Source organism: Ranitomeya variabilis, chromosome 1, assembly GCF_051348905.1.
Source record: "Ranitomeya variabilis isolate aRanVar5 chromosome 1, aRanVar5.hap1, whole genome shotgun sequence".
Lineage (NCBI taxonomy): Eukaryota > Metazoa > Chordata > Amphibia > Anura > Dendrobatidae > Ranitomeya > Ranitomeya variabilis.
Window position 1 is genome coordinate 383,661,286 of NC_135232.1, and position 18,971 is coordinate 383,680,256.

The following is an 18,971-nucleotide window of genomic DNA, read 5'->3' on the forward strand; positions in this document are numbered from 1 at the left end:
ATGCCTTGACCTAAATACCCCACAATTTGTTGCTTCTCAGCAGCCGACACATCCTTTTTCTTTCCCATTCTGGCAAAAAATGTAGGCTGCTTAATAATGTGGAACAGCCTTCTTAAGTAGTCTTGCCTTTATTTGGACACACCTGCCAAAGTAATTTGCACAGGTATCTGCAATTGCTTTCAGTGATGTAAAGAGCCCTGACACACATCACCATCAATGAGTTTAAATGACAAACAAAAAAATTCTAACCTTATCACTCCTAAACTCTTTGTGCATAATAATTTGGAACACAGTGTAGAGGTGGACACTCAAATGCAGTCACCTACAGCTGAGTGTCTGACTCCAATAGGCATAAGGGCTCGAAAATGATGCACGGCTGTCACGGGTTTACTGCAGCAGAGAGGAACCAGAAGACCACAGCATCTGATTTCTCCTACTCCTGGACTGATCAGAAGAACTTCATCTTCATATTAAATGGCGCATGTTTCTTTTAACAGTGTAGGGGTTAATCTGCTCAGTTGAGATCTCTTGGAAGCTTTCCTGCATTAAGGCTCTCAGCTGTTCACTGTTAGCCACTGTCCTCTCCTAAATATTCTGGGAGCTGGCAAGCACTCCTTGCCAGAGCTAGCTTCATGCCGCATGGTTAGGAGTTGGTGGTTTGTTTCTGTTTGAGAAGGCGGTGGATTTATCTAAGGCTGTTGCAAGGTGTTGCTTGTGTTCTAATCCCTTCTTCTCCTACTTTGGCTTTTCCCCATCCTCCACTCTCCAGTGTTTACATCTATTGTTTCTGTGAGTATAATTGTATGATTGGTATTTCATTTATCACAGATTTTATTACCTTGTTAGTCTGGTTGTTGCTTTACGGTACACTACTAGTCTCCTCTTCCCTGTGTAGGGGAAGGGTACAGACTGAGGGCTGATTCAGAGGCTAAGGCAAGGTATGTGGCCTGGCATCTTCACCATCGGGGGAACATGGCAAGCACGGGCACCCCTAGCGTAAGGGACAGGGAAGGAGCCCCTTGTCCCAGAATACCCAACAACAGAGTCGTGATATTAGCTCTGGCTAAAAGAATTTTTTGGATCCATTGTGGAGCCTATCTCTGCTTTGACAGGGCAACTGCAGAAACTTGGTCTGGAAGCGGCAGATCCATGCACTGTGTGTGTTTTGCAAAACACTAACTCATTAGGCTAGGAGACCATGACTATAAGGCAATCCTTAGTGCAGCCCAAGACCGATTTGCCTGACAGATTCTCTGGGGGGCATGACAAGTTTGTTGTTTTCAGGGAGGCCTGTAAGCTCTACTTACATCCTTTCTCCTCAGTAATCAATGAGTAATAAGTGGGGATAATAATCTTGTTTCCTCATGGTGACCCCCAAGCATGGACAATGTCTCTCATACTACCAGTGGGGTGTGGGGGCTGTATTGTTGCAGGGTGTGTCTCCTGGTAAATGGTGTCCATGTGCATACTTTTCTAAAAAAAACTGTCATCTGAGAGAAAAATTATGACATGGGTAATAGGGGACTCCTCGTATTCAAGTGGACCTTTCAAGAGTGGTGTTATTTTCTGGAGGGGGCAGTTCATCAGGTTATGGTAATCACGGATCATAAAAATCTGGTATATCTCGAGTTTGCGAAACGTCTAACTCCTAGAGAGGCAAGATGGTTGCTGTTATTCACCAAGTTTAACTTCTTTTTTATATATATGCCGGGAACAAGGGCATGAAGGTGGATGCCTTATCTAATTGTTTTCCTGGAGGTGGAGATAATTGTAAACTGGTTCCTATACTACAAAAGGGTGGTTACTGTGTCTATATGCTTCAATCTTGACAAAGAGCTTGTTTTGAGTCTCAAGGAGATGCCTCTGCTGACTGTCCATTAGGTAAACTGTTTGTACCTGTGATTCTCTGTCTGGGAGTTCTTAGTGAGCATCATGATTTGGTGTTGGCCGGACATCCGGGTAATAAAGCCACCACAGATCTTCTTACTCGGCAATTTAGTGGTCAGGTGTGTATGTAGCCTCCTGCACTGTGTATTTATTTTCTAAAACCTCTCATACTCATCAGTCTGGGTCTCTTTAGCCATTGGCGATTCCCAGGAGACCTTGCACTCATTTATCTGTCAATTTTATCATGTCCTCAGGTAGCACTGTAATTTTGGTGTTGGTGGACCGATTTAGTAAAATGTCACATTTCCTTGCACTACCAGCTTTACCTAACTCCAAGATTTTCATCAGAGAGATTGTAAAATTACATGGGATCATGTTTCTGATCGGAGGTGCAGCTTATTTCCAAATTTTGGAGAGCACTTTGCACTCGTTTGGGGATCCATCTGCCATTCTCTTCAGCATTTCACCTGCAGTATAATAGGCAAACTGAACATGCTAATTAGAATCTTGAGGTGTTTTGTCTCAGAATCAATAGGATTGGGTTATCTACTTACCTGCAGCTGAATTCAAGGTAAATAATTTTTTGTCATTAGTCTACTGGTAAGTCCCCGTTATTCAGGGCATACTGATTTCCTCCAAAGTTCAGCTTATTTAATAGGAATACCTGAAGAAGAATGGTTTTGATCATCAATTATGTCTGTGTGGCAAGGGGTTCTTGATAATTTGAGGAAGATAGGGTCCAAATAAAAGAGTGTGGGTTATCGGAGAGGTTTGGCGGGTTGGGACCTGTGTGCTGGTGACTTGGGGTGGTTGTCCTCAAGGAACATTAAGTTAAAGGTTCCCTCTTGGAAACTGGTTCCCAGGTTCATCGGTCCCTATAAGATTGTGGCCGTTGTCAATCCCGTAGCATTTCTCCTTGCTTTGCCCCCCACCTTTAGGATTCATAATGTGCTTCATAGTTCTCTACTCAAAAAATATGTTGCGTCCTCCATACCACCTCCGCTAGTGGCATCTCCGGTCATTGTGGATGGAAATTTGGAATTTCAAATAGCTAAGATCATTGATTTTTGCTTCATCTTAGAACAGTTTCAGTATCTGGTACACTGGAAGGGTTATTATGGTCCTAAAGAGAGGATGTAGGTACCAGCATCTGACATCCCTAGTGGTACGGACAAGGAAGAAGCCCCTGGTCCCGGAATACCCGACAACATAGTCGTGACACCAGCAGAGAGCACAATCACTCTTTTGGCACCATTATAGTCTATGGCCTCATCAGTACATGAGTCCGAATCCCATTTTCAATTGGTTCAGATGTAAGTCACGATTGGGCAACAAAATGGGTGAAAGAATGCAATGTGAAAGCACCCTTAATTTTTTGCACTTATTACATGCAGGGGTGTGGGTCCTCCCTGTGTGTTGTACATCTTGTCTATATAGCTTTTCATGGGCAGGTGTCTGAAAAGTCAGGTCTAGTTCCTGCTCTGCCCCCGTCTATTTTGAAATCCTCTGACACATAGTGTTGTGAACTTCATGAGATAGGTACCATCCTGATTGGGTACACCTTGTTAAGGTGGGATAGCTTTTACACATTTTTGATCAACTAGGTACCATATATTATTTACATGTACTATTACTAATGTTTGCTTATTTACTGCAGGATAATGGCTCATTTTGATTTTATCCAAGATTTTGTCTGTTAAATGGCCACAGTATGAATATGCACCTACATATTACATTTTTACCAACAGATGTGCCAGCTCCTTTTTGGTTTTGCTTATGATGTTGATGTATAGCAATATCACATTTACACTACTGAATAACCATTACCAATAACCATTACATATATATACAGGTAGTCTATGATTTATGAACATTCGACTTATGCACAACCTCAAGTTAGGAACTTTGGATGCTGAAAAAAATAATAATACTCAATTCATCGCTCTCCTCTCTGGCTGCCCTACTGCTCATTGCCCATCACCCATTCCTCTTCTGACCACCGTCATGTGTCGCATCTCTGGCCTCTTTACTATAGGCCAGCACTTCTGGCCACATCCCGATCCCAAAGGTCTCTGTGCATCATAAGATTGTGATGTTGTATTCCTGGCCCATAGTGAAGAGGCCAACAATGCAGCATGCTATGGTGGAAAGAGGAGGAATGGATGGCTAGTAGGGAGCATGGGAGCAACTGGAGATCTTAGCGTTAAGGTGAGTGCTGTTTTTTTTTTACATACAAAATCAGGTTATTAACAAACCTACAGAACTTATCAAGTTCATAACCCAAAGACTGCATGTGATATACAGAGTTTCTGAATAATTTTTGTAAAATTTACCAATGTGGTAGTGTAAATGGAGAAAATGATGAATGCCTGAAGACCTCATGCATAAACGCTTCTGTATAATGTAGGTTGTGTCGGTCATCAAATGTTGGAACTCTACCAGCTCCAATTAGAGTATCTGCAATTAAGAGAGAATTCATCAATACATGTAGTTGAAATATTAAAAGTAGTGTAGATAGAATAACGCAAATTTGCATAAATACTGATCGCTAGGGTTGCCATTCAGAAGTAACAGAAAAACAGAAACATATCCTCATTAATCAGCTGAAAAAGGGACAGTGGTGTTGCGATGATCAAAAGGTCTCCAGTATAGTTTACCTATGTGCAGCACCATGCAATTCTCTGTGCCTGTGCATATGTTGCGACTTGGCAAATAATAAGGTGGTCTAGTGCTCTCTAGTTTACTGCTTTCAAATCTGTCAACAAATTGATGGGGGAGCTCAGATCCCAACCACTCACTCAAAAATCATAGCCTTTTCAAGGAATAGAGCTTCAATATTACTGCCCGAAAAAGCCCTTGTAGGTGATAGTTATATTCTCCGTACAGCATAGACAAAGTAATTTTGCTTCTGTAATGAATTACTTCTCAGAAACCTTCTTGCAAACATGAACAATTTAGATAACACATATATAGTAAGGAAAATTATGGAATGCAATTTACCTATTTCTTGATAAATTTTGTCTTGGACCTCTGGATATTTAATCAAATATAAGAATGACCATTGTACAGCAGAAGACAAAGTATCAAAGCCTAAAAGTGATAGAAATAAATCATAATGAAAAAATGATAATGATGATGAGATGTGACAGTTCAATTTATTTCAATTGGTTGAATTTAGATGTTTCAGAAATAATACCGACATATTAAGATGAGTACCCTCTCATAAAGAGATGTCCTTAACCTCTTTACAACCAAAGCCTGTTTTCACTTTCATGACCAGGCCAAATATTACAATTCTGACCATTGTCACTTTAAGTGGTAATAACTCTGGAACGCTTCAATGGATGCCACCAATTCTGGGACTGTTTTTTAATGACACATTGTACTTCATGATAGTGGTAAAATTTCTTTGATATGACTTGTAGTTTTCAAACGTTACAGACTGAATTTTTATGCCCTTAAATCAGAGAGATATATCCAACAAAATAGTTAATAAATAACATTTGCCACATGTCTACTTTACATCAGCACAATTTTTTATTTTTCTAAGTGATAAAAGTTCTATGGGATAAAAGTTGACCAATAATTTCTCATTTTTCCATATAAATTTGCAAAACCCTTTTTTTAGGAACCGCATCTCATTTAAAGTGACCTTGAGGGGCCTATAATACAGAAATTGACCAAAAGTGACACCATTCTATAAATTGCACCACTTAAGGTGCTCAAAAGCATATTCAAAATGTTTATTAACCCTTTAACCCCTTTCTGACCTCGGATAGGATAGTACATCCGAGGTCAGGTCCCCTGCTTTGATGTGGGCTCCGGGGGTGAGCCTACATTAAAGCCGCGACATGTCAGCTGTTTTGAACAGCTGACATGTGCGCGCAATAGTGGTGAGTGGAATCACGATCCACCCACCGCTATTAACTAGTTAAATGCCGCTGTCAAACGCTAACAGCGACATTTAACTACTGCTTCCAGCCGCGCGGCCGGAAATGCGCTCATCGCCGACCCCCGTCACATGATCGGGTCCCATCATGGCTATGCCAGCTTCTAGCCTCCCATAGAGGCTATTGAAGCATGGCAAAAGTAAAAAAGAAATGTGAAAAAAAATATGAAATAAATACAAAAAATATAAAAGTTTAAATCACCCCCCTTTCGCTGCATTCAAAATAAAACAATAAAAAGAAAATCAAACCTACATATATTTGGTATCGCCGTGTTTAGAATCGCCCGATCTATCAATAAAAAGAAAAATGATTCACCTGATCGCTAAACGGCGTAGCGAGAAAAAAAATTGAAAAGCCAAAATTATGGTTTTTTTGGTCGCCATGACATTGCATTAAAATGCAATAATGGGCGATCAAAAAAATGTATCTGCACCAAAATGGTATTACTAAAAACGTCAGCTTGGCACGCCAAAAATAAGCCCTCAACCGACCCCACATCATGAAAAATGGAGATGCTACAGGTGTCGGAAAATGGCGCAATTTTTTTAAAAAAAATTTTTTAGCAAAGTTTAGGTTATTTTTTATTTAAGTGGTGAAAAAAAATTCCAGAGATGTTTGCCCTTTTGAACGCAAAATTGGCTGTAATCAAGTGCAGATGCCATGTCGCATTTGGAGAACCCTTGATGTGCCTAAAACAAGGGAAACCCCCCACAAATGAACTAATTTTGGAAACTAGACATCTTAAGGGACTTTTCTAGTTGTAAGCTGAGCACCTTGATTCCCCAAGTTCTTCACAGACATTTCTAACGCTGAAAATAAAAAATAAATTCCCCAAAAATTTGCTTTTGTCCTAAATTTTAGATTGTCACTAGGGTAACAGGAGAAAATGGACTGCAAAAATTGTTATGCAATTTCTCCTGAGTACGCCAATTCCACGTATGTGGCATAAGTCTACTGTCTGGGAACACGGCAGGGTTCAAAAGGGAAGGAGCTCATTTGACTTTTGGAACACAAAATTAATTGGAGTCGAGAGCGGATGCCATGTCGCTTTTGGAGAGCCCCTGATGTGCCTAAACAGTGAACATCCCAAATAAATAACCCCACTTTGGAAAATCAACTTCTCAAGGAACTTATCTAGATGTGTGTTCAGCACCTTGAACCCCCAAGTGCTTCATAGAAATGTATAATATTGAGCCGTGAAAATAAAAAATCACATTCTTTCCACAAAAACATGCTTTTAGCCTCAATTTTTTTATTTTCTCAAGGGTAACAGGTGAAAATGGATCCCAAAAATTGTTGTATTGTTGTGCAATATCTCCTGAATACGCCGATAACCCATATGAGGAGGGAAATCCACTGTTTGGGCGCACGACAGAGTTTGAAAGGGAAGGAGCATTGTTTGACTTTTGAACATGAAATTGACTGGAATCAAGAGCGAACGTCGTGTCGCATTTAGAGAGCCCCTGATGTGCCTACACAGTGGAACCCCCCTTAAGTAACCTTGTTTCCTGAAACACTGAAAATGCTGCGATTAGCTGTTCAGAAATGAACAGCCAATCACAGTGATTATAGTTGCAGGGGGTGTCGCCACTCCCTGGAACAATGTCTCCAGGTGCCCTGCTTTGGGAATCAGTAGGCACTCTAATGTGATCACTGTGACGGCGGTCACAGTGCCGCATTTTAGCAATCACATAACCAGTACGTCCAAGGTCGGAAAGTACCTACCAGCCATGGTGTCCGTGCATGTCCAAGGTTGGGAAGTGGTTAAAGGGGACTTCTCACAAAGAATTTTAAAGATAATTTTAATCAATACATCTTGGAATAATAATAATTTCCATTATAAGATGTGTTTAGATAATCTTATACATGTGCCCCTACTGTGTACCATGTAATGGCTGTGTCTGACTGTACAGTGACATGGTTAGATCATACCACATCTTCTGGGCAGGGGAGGATGTAAAAGACTATACAAACATTACAGCAAGGTATCGCTGCTGATTCTTTTTGTGATGTAATACATTTTACTGCCTGTTTTTTAAAAATGTTTTACCCCCCCAAAAAAAATTATTATTTGTGATCTTGTACTGTCATGTCTGTATACTTTTTTGCTTCCCCCCTGCCCAGAAGCTGTGGTATAATCATGCCACATTCCTGCACAGTCAGACACAGCTAGAACACAGTACATAGCAGGGGCATATTTATATGATTATCTCAGCACATCTAATTGTGGAAATTATTATTATTCCAAGATGCATTGATTAAAATGAACATTGTTCGTGGGAAAACCTCTTTTTAGGTATATTTGCATACACATGTAGCTACATATGCATAGTGTACTCTATGTTGTGGTAATTATATAGAGTTATTTAGAGCTAGTTGAATGTGAATGTTGGGAAGTATGCAATTAAATTTCCACATCAGAAAACTCACATAGAAAAATATTGTGCTCTTTATGTGCTTAGAATTATCTTTAGTGGATATAGTGAAAATTATTTTGATAGTAATTAGAGATGGGTGGACTCCTGGATGTTCGGGTCCAGCGGGTTCGGCCGAACAGTTATAAAAAGTTCTGGTTCGGATACCAGAATAGTATCTGGACCCGGACCCGAACCCAGACCCCATTAACTTGAATGGGGGGTCCGTATTTGTCACGCTGTCAATCACTGCTTCTGAGCGGTGATAAAATCATTACCACTTGTCAGACAGTCGTGGTTCCAATGCTGTCAAATGACAGGATGGGAGTTTTCATCAGCTGTCACCTGCGCTCTAAATAGATAATTAAAAAGAAAAACTAGGGTGGGTTTCCCTGTATTTTTAATAACCAGCCAGGCAAAACTGGCAGCTGGGGGCATGCACATGACAGCAAGACCTGGTGTTTGGGGGCCTAAGGCTACTTTCACACTAGCGTGGTGCACTGCATGTCGCTATGCGTCGTTTTGTAGAAAAAACGCATCCTGCAAAAGTGCTTGCAGGATGCGTTTTTCTCCATAGACTTGCATTAGCGACGCAGTGCGACACATTGCCACACGTCGCAACCGTCGTGCGACGGTTGCGTCGTGTTGCGTCGGACCGTCGGCACAAAAAAACATTGCATATAACGTTTTTTGGTGCGTCGTGTCCAGCATTTCCGACTGCGCATGCGCAGCCGGAACTCCGCACTTCACAATGGGGCAGCGGATGCGTTGAAAGACTGCATCCGCTGCCCCCGTTGTGCGGCGCTTGCACAGTATGCGTCGGTACATCGCAACGTCGCATTGCGACGTGCGTCGTACGATGCTAGTGTGAAAGTAGCCTAACCCGAACAGTAACACGGACTTCCTGGTAAAGTCTGTGATCGGTGTCTGTGCCCAAAAAGCAGATGTTCGGTACAGATGCCGAACTTTACTGTTCGGGTCCGCCCATCTCTAATTGCAATCAATCATCCCTAGCTTAAAGGAAGGGAATTTTGCTCTCGAGGTCCTCCACCTTAAGTCTTCACTAGAGATGAGCAAATAAATTAGAGTGAAATTGAATTCTACTCAAAATTTCCAAAAGTGCACAATCGCCAAAATGCAGATTTTTTTTGTATTTTACTTTCACAGAGATTCCGCAAAATGGCAGCTGCTGGATTCCATTTTTATGAACCATAAGAGGCCGTAAAAATGTAAAAATAAATCCTTAAACTTATCACACAGGCCCAATCACTCCTCACTACCACCCATCCGATCTTCGTATCTTTGGATCACCGTTGGATCCCCAGGCCTTGTTCTCTTTGCTCAGTCCCATTGTCACATATGTATAAAATCCACCCCATAGTCAGTCTGCCTTTACAAACATTTGTGAAAGAATGGGTCACTTCTCCAGTTGATTGACAGGTCTCACCCATATGTGTTCACCTGTCAGTCACCTGGAGCGACTCTGAGAAAAGAGGTTGGAGCCAGACTACTCTAATCTTTGACTATGGTCATCGCCAGCCCTGGAGCTTCATGGCATGGGTTTCCATGGCTAAGCAATTTATGTAAGCTGTAAATCACCAAGCACAATGCCCACTTTTGGATGGAGTGGAGTAAAGCATACAATACCTTCTCTTTGGAATGAACAAAAGTATTACTCATTCGTCAGGTGATCGGTGGCAGTTATATGCCAGACGATAATCAGAAATTAGATTTTTTCAGAACAATTGTCAGGCCTCATAAAAGAGCCTTGAGAACAATGCTTTTTACTTACACACTTTGCAACCAAATACGTGATTATATTCTAAATATGTGGTAAAAGACAAGAGCTGAATTACAATTATTTACCTGCTCCAAATATATCGCTCACAGTGGATAGAATCTGGGCATCTGACAAAGCAGATAACTTATCATCTGATTGTCTCCGTCTACACCAGTAGAGTAACGCATCAGTGATATCTCTTATGCGATCCTGTAGTAAATAAAAAAAAGTAAATGCAAACGCAGAAAAGTAGGTAAAATTTTTGAATAAAGCTGTGATGCATTTAGACTAGCAAAGTTTATAAAAACGAAAACGCAACCTAAATCGTTACTTTTCTTCAGCTAGTTGTCATATTTGGGCCCTTGAACGTCAATACTTTATGCATAGAACAAAGATCATAAACATTCACTTTATAACTTTTACAAAAGGTTCACTTGGATGCATTTGGGGTGCTTCTCTAAATTTGGAGTGGACATCCCTCATTCATTAATAGGCTAATGCTCTTAATGAATCAGTCAAAGCGCATAGTGACATCCACCACTTTGTGCACCTCACCACAAATCTTACTCCAACCTTTGCTGTAGTAAGATTTGAGGTGTAGCGAATAACGAGTTTGATGAGTGGAGGATGCCATGCCCCATAACTCCCCATCCTGCCCCAGCACCTCCCACTTTGTTAGAGTATCCTCCAACTGAGCAAGGAAATTGTGACTTTTCAAAGGTTTTTTTTTTTGTTGAAAAAAGCTTTGATGAATCAAACCCATTATCTGTAGAATTGATGTTAGCAAGAGCTATACAATAATATAGATTTTTTATATGATATATTATTATCCCTAACTAGATTGTTAATACTGCCAATATATTGTGAGTTTAAACCCTTAAGGGTAGAGAGACTTTCCATTTTTTTGTATTCCTTTTTGCTTCCCTTATTCCAAGACCCATAACTTTTTTATTTTTCCATTGATATAGCCGTGTGAGGGCTTGTTGTTTGTGAGATGAGTTGTACTTTTAAATGACATACGATGTACTTGAATGTGGGAAAAATATCAAAGTATGGCAAAATAGCAAAAAAAGTGCAATTCTGCAACTGTTTTTTGTTTTCTTTTTATTTACAGTGTTGATTTTACTGTAAAACTGACTTGGCAATATGATTCTCCAGGTCAGTACGAATACGTAGGTACCAAACTTGTATCATTTTTGTTTTATTTAAGTAGCGAACAAAGAAATTCAGAAATTTGTAGAAACATTTTTTTTTGCCACTTTACAAGAGCCATAGCATTTTCAGTTTTTGGGATATGTAGTATGAGAGCTTGTTTTTTGCACCCCAAACCAATGTTTTTATTGAAACTATTTGGGGGTAGATGCAATGTTTTGATTACCTGTTATTACATTTGTTTTCTGTTGCAGAGGCAAAAAGTTTTGGAGTTTTGATTTTTTTTTCTCGTTACAGTGTTTACGATCAGATTATTTGATATTATATTTTGATAGATTAGACTTTTGCAAATGCAGTTGTACCAAATATGAGTTTTTTTATTTCTTAGATTTTAAGGGGGGGAAAAGATGGGTGATTTGAACTTATTTTTTTCACATTTTTTTAAACTTTTTTTCACATAAACGTGTATTTATTTGTCCCATTAGGGGACTTGATGTTGCGATCATTTGAACACTTGTGCCTTGTGCTATATATGTCTCAGCAATGCAGTATATAGTGGAAATCATGGCCTCCTATGAATGTCACCCCTTGGCTGGTCTTCACAGGAATACTGTGTCATGGTATGGCAACACATTGGCATCCCAAGATCACGTCACAGGAGCGCCAGTGAGGGGATAGAATGGTGCACCCCCTGGCAGCACACTGTTAATTCCGATGTCAAAGGCTGACAGCGGATTTTTTCAGGTTAGCAGCCATGGAAGGTGCTTTTCACCACAGCAGCTTTTAGAGGAAGAGAATGGCTGAATACGTGAGCTGTTATCTGTCAGCAAAAAATGTGGGCTTGGCATGCAAGCCCAAGTTAAAAGAAGGGAGATGACTTATGATGGATATAATATATCACAAGTCATTAAGGGGTTAAAAGTGTGTTAATATCTGAAACATATGCGGCATATTGTGTCTGGTCTGACCTTTGAGACATCTACTGACTAAAGGAACAAACTCAGAATCTGGTAAGGAGCTCTTAGAATTTTAGAACTCTGGCAAAAAATGACAGTTGGGTGTTACCATTCTCTTTTTCTATACAGTTTTTCCAAGCAAAGTTCAATCAGCGCAGATAATGACTGACTGTAGGAACACACACTATTGACAATGGAAATGGTAATATACATAAAAGAGAAAAAAGATATAGGAACAGCAAGACACAGGTTTGTAAGAAAATAATTGCTTTGGGAATCGTTTATGGAGGTTACAAGTATTTAGTTACACTTACTTGCAAGAAGAAAGGACAGTAATTAGTAATTATTTAGCCATCACTGCTGTTCCTTCATTATGAAGATTATTTGTGATTGGGACACCAGTAGTTGGACCACTACAGATCAGTAAGTGATGGCATGTCCTCTAAAGATAGAGATACAAAGCACTAACTTGATTGGTGTTGTTGCCCTCTCCTGTGATAGTGTGACTATACTACATGGGAAGTGTGCCCTCCATAGGGAATACATGTACTATTCAAATAGTGCAAATATTTTAGCGTATTGAATTAATGGCAGTAGCATGCTGAATGAACTACAACTGCCATCTCCTATCTAAGTAATCTAAAAATCTTTCCATACTGAATACAGATCTCACCCTAATTAAGAATGAATTCTCAGTCCTGACGAAGAAGGAAACAGATTTATCTGATAAGATATATTAGAGTTGTTTATTTCCATGTGTTCTTTTGATTTATGAAATAAAAATTACCGTATAATGATGGTTATTCTTCACGTGACAAACTAATTTACAAAGATTACAACAGCACTCTGTACACAGTAAGATGTTTGCAATCATTGACTATGAAAATTAAACTGCATTACTACTATAACGAATATATTTATCAAATGTAGGTACTACGTGCATCCATTGACCAATTCATGTGTGCCCTCCAGCTACGAGAAGGCAACCTGTTCACACAAAGTGAGATCTGTAATTAGAAGAACTGCACTCGAATCAGCTGATGCTGGGTGCTGGTTATTTGGCTAGATTTGGAAGAGTAGTTTGTAAAGAGCTAAGAGGGAGGGAGAAGGAGGTGAGCATCTAACTTCTGTATAGAAATCAATGTGCTGGAGAGTGCTGATTGGGATGTTAGGAGTTAACTCCTCTCCTAGAATGAACCCTCTCTGAACAATTGGATAGCCTAGCTAAATATAAACAAGCTGTACACTATGTAAGATAAAAGCAACTATAGCAGGAGAGCCAGGCAGCCTAATTAACCAAAGCAATATAAAAACATGATAATACTTCTTTAAGAATAATTGACATATGATTATTACAAACCTTGTTATATGTCTCATAATGTTCTTTTACACGATTTTTCGTAAAGTTGTTATATCTTTTAATTGCTTGTAGTAGTGCTTTTATTCCAGGCAACGGAAAGAAACGTAAAATAGGAATAAAGTCTACTGGTGCAGCAGAACCTGAGGCCTTGTGGACTTCTTCATTTATTTGGATGACTCCAAGAAACTCTTCATCATCATGACTGTAGCGCTTTCCATAACATAAAGCACAGACAACACAGGCTACAGCATATGTGATATTGTCTGATGGATCAAAGTAGCCCTTTTCAGAATTCATCAGCAGTGTTTCCACAAGGGCTGCAGATTCTGCAGACACAAACTCTTCAAAAAGACTCTGGGATAATGAAGATCTAGAGGATTTTGAAAATTCTCTTAAAGACATTTTAGCGATCTTTTTATGGAGTTTCCAAGTATCTCCAAAATGTTCTGAGAATGCCAAACTTGTTCCGTCATTATTCAAGCTGAAAGTGTAAAGATTTGGACGACCAGCGAACTGCTCTCCTTGTTTTAGTAAAACCTTTTTGACGGTCTCCAATCCACTCACTACCACCACTGGCACCGAGCCTAGCTTGAGAAGAAATACATCTCCATACTTCTCCTTCATTTTAATGAATGTCAAGTGAGGAAGTTCCTCTATTTGTAACATGTTCCCCAGAATTGGTATTCCCCAAGGGCCAGGAGGAAGCTTTCTTTTTCTCCAGATTTTCTTTGTTATTAAAAGGACAATAAAAAATGTCACTAATGCTAACGTGATTTCCACACTTGTAAGAACAAACATGTTGACTGATCCTCCTAAACAAGTAAATAATGTGAAGACAGGTTAATATGGTAGTATCGACTATGTTTATATTACATTTATTAAACAGAAAATTAATTTAACCAAGATGAGGGGCTCCAAAAATGTCTTCAAAAATATCACAACATGCATATAAATGCTGATGCCCTTATTTATAGCATGTTAGAAAACAGCAAACATGGATTTCTCAAGAGAAAATAGGGAAACACCATAGATTTAATGGAGCTTTCCAGTACTTCTGTGTTCATTCTTAGGATAGGTCATCAATATAAGATCACTGGTTGTCCAACACCTTGTGCCCTCACCGAACAGCTATCATCTTCGACATCCGGATGTATATGGTATGTGAAGCAGAACGCCGCAGCGCCATATGCTGTTAGTAGTTGCTATCAAGTACTGCAAATCAGTTCTTATGAAAAGTATAGCAGCTGAATTGCAGTACTCGGCATCTGCCACAGAACACTGTGCGGAGCTGTGGTGCTCCACTCTGGTATACACTGTTAACTTACCGCTGCCAGAGTTATTAACAGATGATTAATGAGGGTCCGACACCTTGCACCTCTTCAATCTTATACTGGTAACCTCTCTTAAGCATAGGTCATTAATATAAAAGATGCCGTCAACTCCTCAAAAGTAAAGTCCCATGGTGCCGAAGCTTAATTAGACCACAGACCATGCGGGGGTGGCGCCACCTACTGGTGATATATGTGTATATATATATATATATATATATATATATATATATATATATATATATATACTAGATTGTGGCCCGATTCTAACGCATCGGGTATTCTAGAATATGCATGTCCCCGTAGTATATGGACAATGATGATTCTAGAATTCGCGGCAGACTGTGCCCATCGCTGATTGGTCGAGGCGAATTCGCGGCAGACTGTGCCCGTCGCTGATTGGTCGAGGCAACCTTTATGACATCATCGTCGCCATGCTGTGCCCGTCGCTGATTGGTCGAGGCCTAGCGGCCTCGACCAATCAGAGACGCGGGATTTCCAGGACAGACAGACAGAAAAACCCTTAGACAATTATATATATAGATATATATATACAGTACAGACCAAAAGTTTGGACATACCTTCTCATTTAAAGATTTTTCTGTATTTTCATGATTATGAAAATTGTACATTATCACTGAAGGCATCAAAACTATGAATTAACACACGTGGAATTATATACTTAACAAAAAAGTGTGAAACAACTGAAATGATGTCTTATATTCTAGGTTCTTCAAAGTAGCCACCTTTTGCTTTGATGACTGCTTTGCAAACTCTTGGCATTCTCTTGATGAGCTTCAAGAGGTAGTCACTGGGAATGGTCTTCCAACAATCTTGAAGGAGTTCCCAGAGATACTTAGCACTTGTTGGCCCTTTTGCCTTCACTCTGCGGTCCAGCTCACCCCAAACCATCTTGATTGGGTTCAGGTCTGGTGACTGTGGAGGCCAGGTCATCTGGCATAGCACACCATCACTATTCTTCTTGGTCAAATAACCCTTACATAGCCTGGATGTGTGTTTGGGGTCATTGTCCTGTTGAAAAATAAATGATGGTCCAACTAAACGCAAACCGGATGGAATAGCATGCCGCTGCAAGATGCTGTGGTAGCCATGCTGGTTCAGTATGCCTTCAATTTTGAATAAATTCCCAACAGTGTCACCACCAAAGCACCCCCACACATCACACCTCCTCCTCCATGCTTCATGGTGGGAACCAGGCATGTAGAGTCCATCCGTCCACCATTTCTGCGTCGCACAAAGACACGGTGATTGGAACCAAAGATCTCAAATTTGGACTCATCAGACCAAAGCACAGATTTCCACTGGTCTAATGTCCATTCCTTGTGTTCTTTAGCCCAAACAAGTCTCTTCTGCTTGTTGCCTGTCCTTAGCAGTGGTTTCCTAGCAGCTATTATACCATGAAGGCCTGCTGCACAAAGTCTCCTCTTAACAGTTGTTGTAGAGATGTGTCTACTGCTAGAACTCTGTGTGGCATTGACCTGGTCTCTAATCTCAGCTGCTGTTAACCTGCGATTTCTGAGGCTGGTGACTCGGATAAACTTATCCTCAGAAGCAGAGGTGACTCTTGGTCTTCCTTTCCTGGGGCGGTCCTCATGGGAGCCAGTTTCTTTGTAGCGCTTGATGGTTTTTGCCACTGTACTTGGGGACACTTTCAAAGTTTGCCCAATTTTTCAGACTGACTTTCATTTCTTAAAGTAATGATGGCCACTCGTTTTTCTTTACTTAGCTGCTTTTTTCTTGCCATGATACAAATTCTAACAGACTATTCAGTAGGACTATCAGCTGTGTATCCATCAGACTTCTGCACAACACAAATGATGGTCCCAAACCCATTTATAAGGCAAGAAATCCCACTTATTAAACCTGACAGGGCACACCTGCGAAGTGAAAGCCATTCCCGGTGACTACCTCTTGAAGCTCATCAAGAGAATGCCAAGAGTGTGCAAAGCAGTCATCAAAGCAAAAGGTGGCTACTTTGAAGAACCTAGAATATAAGACTTAATTTCATTTGTTTCACACTTTTTTGGTTAAATATATAATTCCACATGTGTTAACTCATAGTTTTGATGCCTTCAGTGCGAATGTACAATTTTCATAGTCATGAAAATACAGAAAAATCTTTAAATAAGAAGGTTTGTCCAAACAGTTGGTCTGTACTGTATATATATATATATATATATATATATATATATATATATATATATATAAATTCCCTGTTTTGTTTCTCGCCTTGTGTTATAAGCTACAAGGGAGGGCAGGGAGAAAATGAAAGTGCATTGCTGATGTATAGAATGAGGGTCAAAAGCTCTGCATAAATACTGCTTGCTGTGCTCCTATTGTGGGGATGGGAGGGCAGGAGGTTTAGAACTAAGAACATTATTTCCCTGGAAATGGGGAGAGAATTGTTTCACATGATGATAGAGGACTGGAGCTCTGGTGTAGATGTCAGGCTCCTTGCATATCCGTAATATAGTACTCCCTTACTACCTGTGTACTGGAGGCAGCAAAGGACAAGGCTCCAGGGTCCTAAAATAAAAGTATACTGTGATCCCTGACCCTGACCTGTCTGGACCTGATTGGCAGGGATGGGGGAAGGGGCAGGGATGTGCAGCTCTGTGACACTGTCCTATTTGCTCCTCCAGCCCAGGCACTGTGCAGAATCTATGTACTGAGACTTGCTGCACTACGCTCCTGTTCTGGTACTGTGAGGCCTCATTCAGATGTCCATGTTGAACGTACATGTACTGTTTTTTTCACAGACAGAACCATTATAATAATAATTTAAATAATAATCTTTATTTTTACATAGCGCTAACATATTCCGCAGCGCTTTACAGTTTGCACACATTATCATAGCTGTTCCCGATGGGGCTCACAATCTAAATTCCCTATCAGTATGTCTTTGGAATGTAGGAGGAAACCGGAGAACCCAGAGGAAACCCACGCAAACACGGGGAGAACATACTAAATCCTTGAAGATGTTGTCCAAGGTGGGATTAGAACCCAGGACTCCAAGGCTGCAGTGCTAACCGCTGGGTCATCGTCCTGCCCAATATAAACTATGGTGCAATTCACACATCTGCGTTTTTTCACAGAAACATATCCGTTATTCTCCTGTATCATATATGAAAAGTACCAATACAGGTCTATGGGTCGATGAAAAACACAGGCAGCATACGAATGACATCAGTGTGCACTCCATGTGCTGTCCGTATTAAAGAAGCACTCCTCCCGTCAATATTCTTCTTAATATATTGCAGTCATCATATTATATAGCACTGTGAACTGTGTACTTACAATTGTTAATTTTGCCATTCTACTCAGTTAATTCTTCTTTTCTCCATTAGGTCTATGACATCATATTATTAAAAACTGACTAGCTGATTCCTTCTCAGCTCTATGTAGAAACAAGAGGTCAATTTTATGACAGGAAGTCTGCAGCATATATGCCACATAGAAATATATCTTATTAGGATGGATAATTGGATGGGGATGATTATGTGTGCACTGACAGGATTGGTATCAGCAATAGAATTTGCTTGTCCATCTGTCCTTTAAGTGTAATTTTACATGTCAGTACTGGACTCTATAGCGAGGCCTTAGACTATGTATATTGTCTGGGTACAGACTTGACTGTTGGGTAGGCTGCGTATTTTTCTAAGGGGGTGACAGAGGCCGCCATGTGCATCTCCCTTCCCTGACCGTGTTGGCATTGCATATATGCTGTTCCATTGAGTTTTGTGTACCTTATTATATTTGCTTGATGTTATTATACTGTCCTGTACTTTATATTTACTTGTCATAGTTTTAGGGAAAGATATGGAAGATAGAATAGAAGGGTAGTAATAGGATGGGACAATGTTGGGAATAGATTAGTGGGGCACAATTAAGATAGTGGATGAGAGTGCCAGACCAAGTATAGCTAGAAGCAGGGGTTTTCCAGTTGGGAGGAGTTAGAGATGGGTGTATTACACATCAGTGGGATATAGTGGTGAGACTGCCTGTTTAGTGAGGAGTAGTGATGAAGCAGTGAGAGAGAGCAGACAGATAGCCGTGGGAGTGAATATTACTGAGGCAATGAGGCTGAGAAGTGTACAAGTGGTCACCATCTAATGAAGTAACC

The 18,971-nt window shown here is 40.2% G+C and overlaps 1 protein-coding gene across 1 annotated transcript in view; it reads right to left on the reverse strand.

The window, feature by feature from the left end:
• Positions 1–18,971, reverse strand: part of LOC143760658 (cytochrome P450 1A3-like) — an 86,404-nt gene that overhangs the window by 55,869 nt on the left and 11,564 nt on the right. The window contains exons 2-5 of the mRNA XM_077249043.1: positions 13,500–14,311; positions 10,118–10,241; positions 4,888–4,977; positions 4,221–4,344 (exon numbers count right to left, since the gene is read on the reverse strand). Coding sequence (XP_077105158.1) covers positions 4,221–4,344; positions 4,888–4,977; positions 10,118–10,241; positions 13,500–14,297 — 1,136 coding nt within the window. The 5' untranslated portion in view covers positions 14,298–14,311. The remainder of the gene's footprint in view (positions 1–4,220; positions 4,345–4,887; positions 4,978–10,117; positions 10,242–13,499; positions 14,312–18,971) is intronic.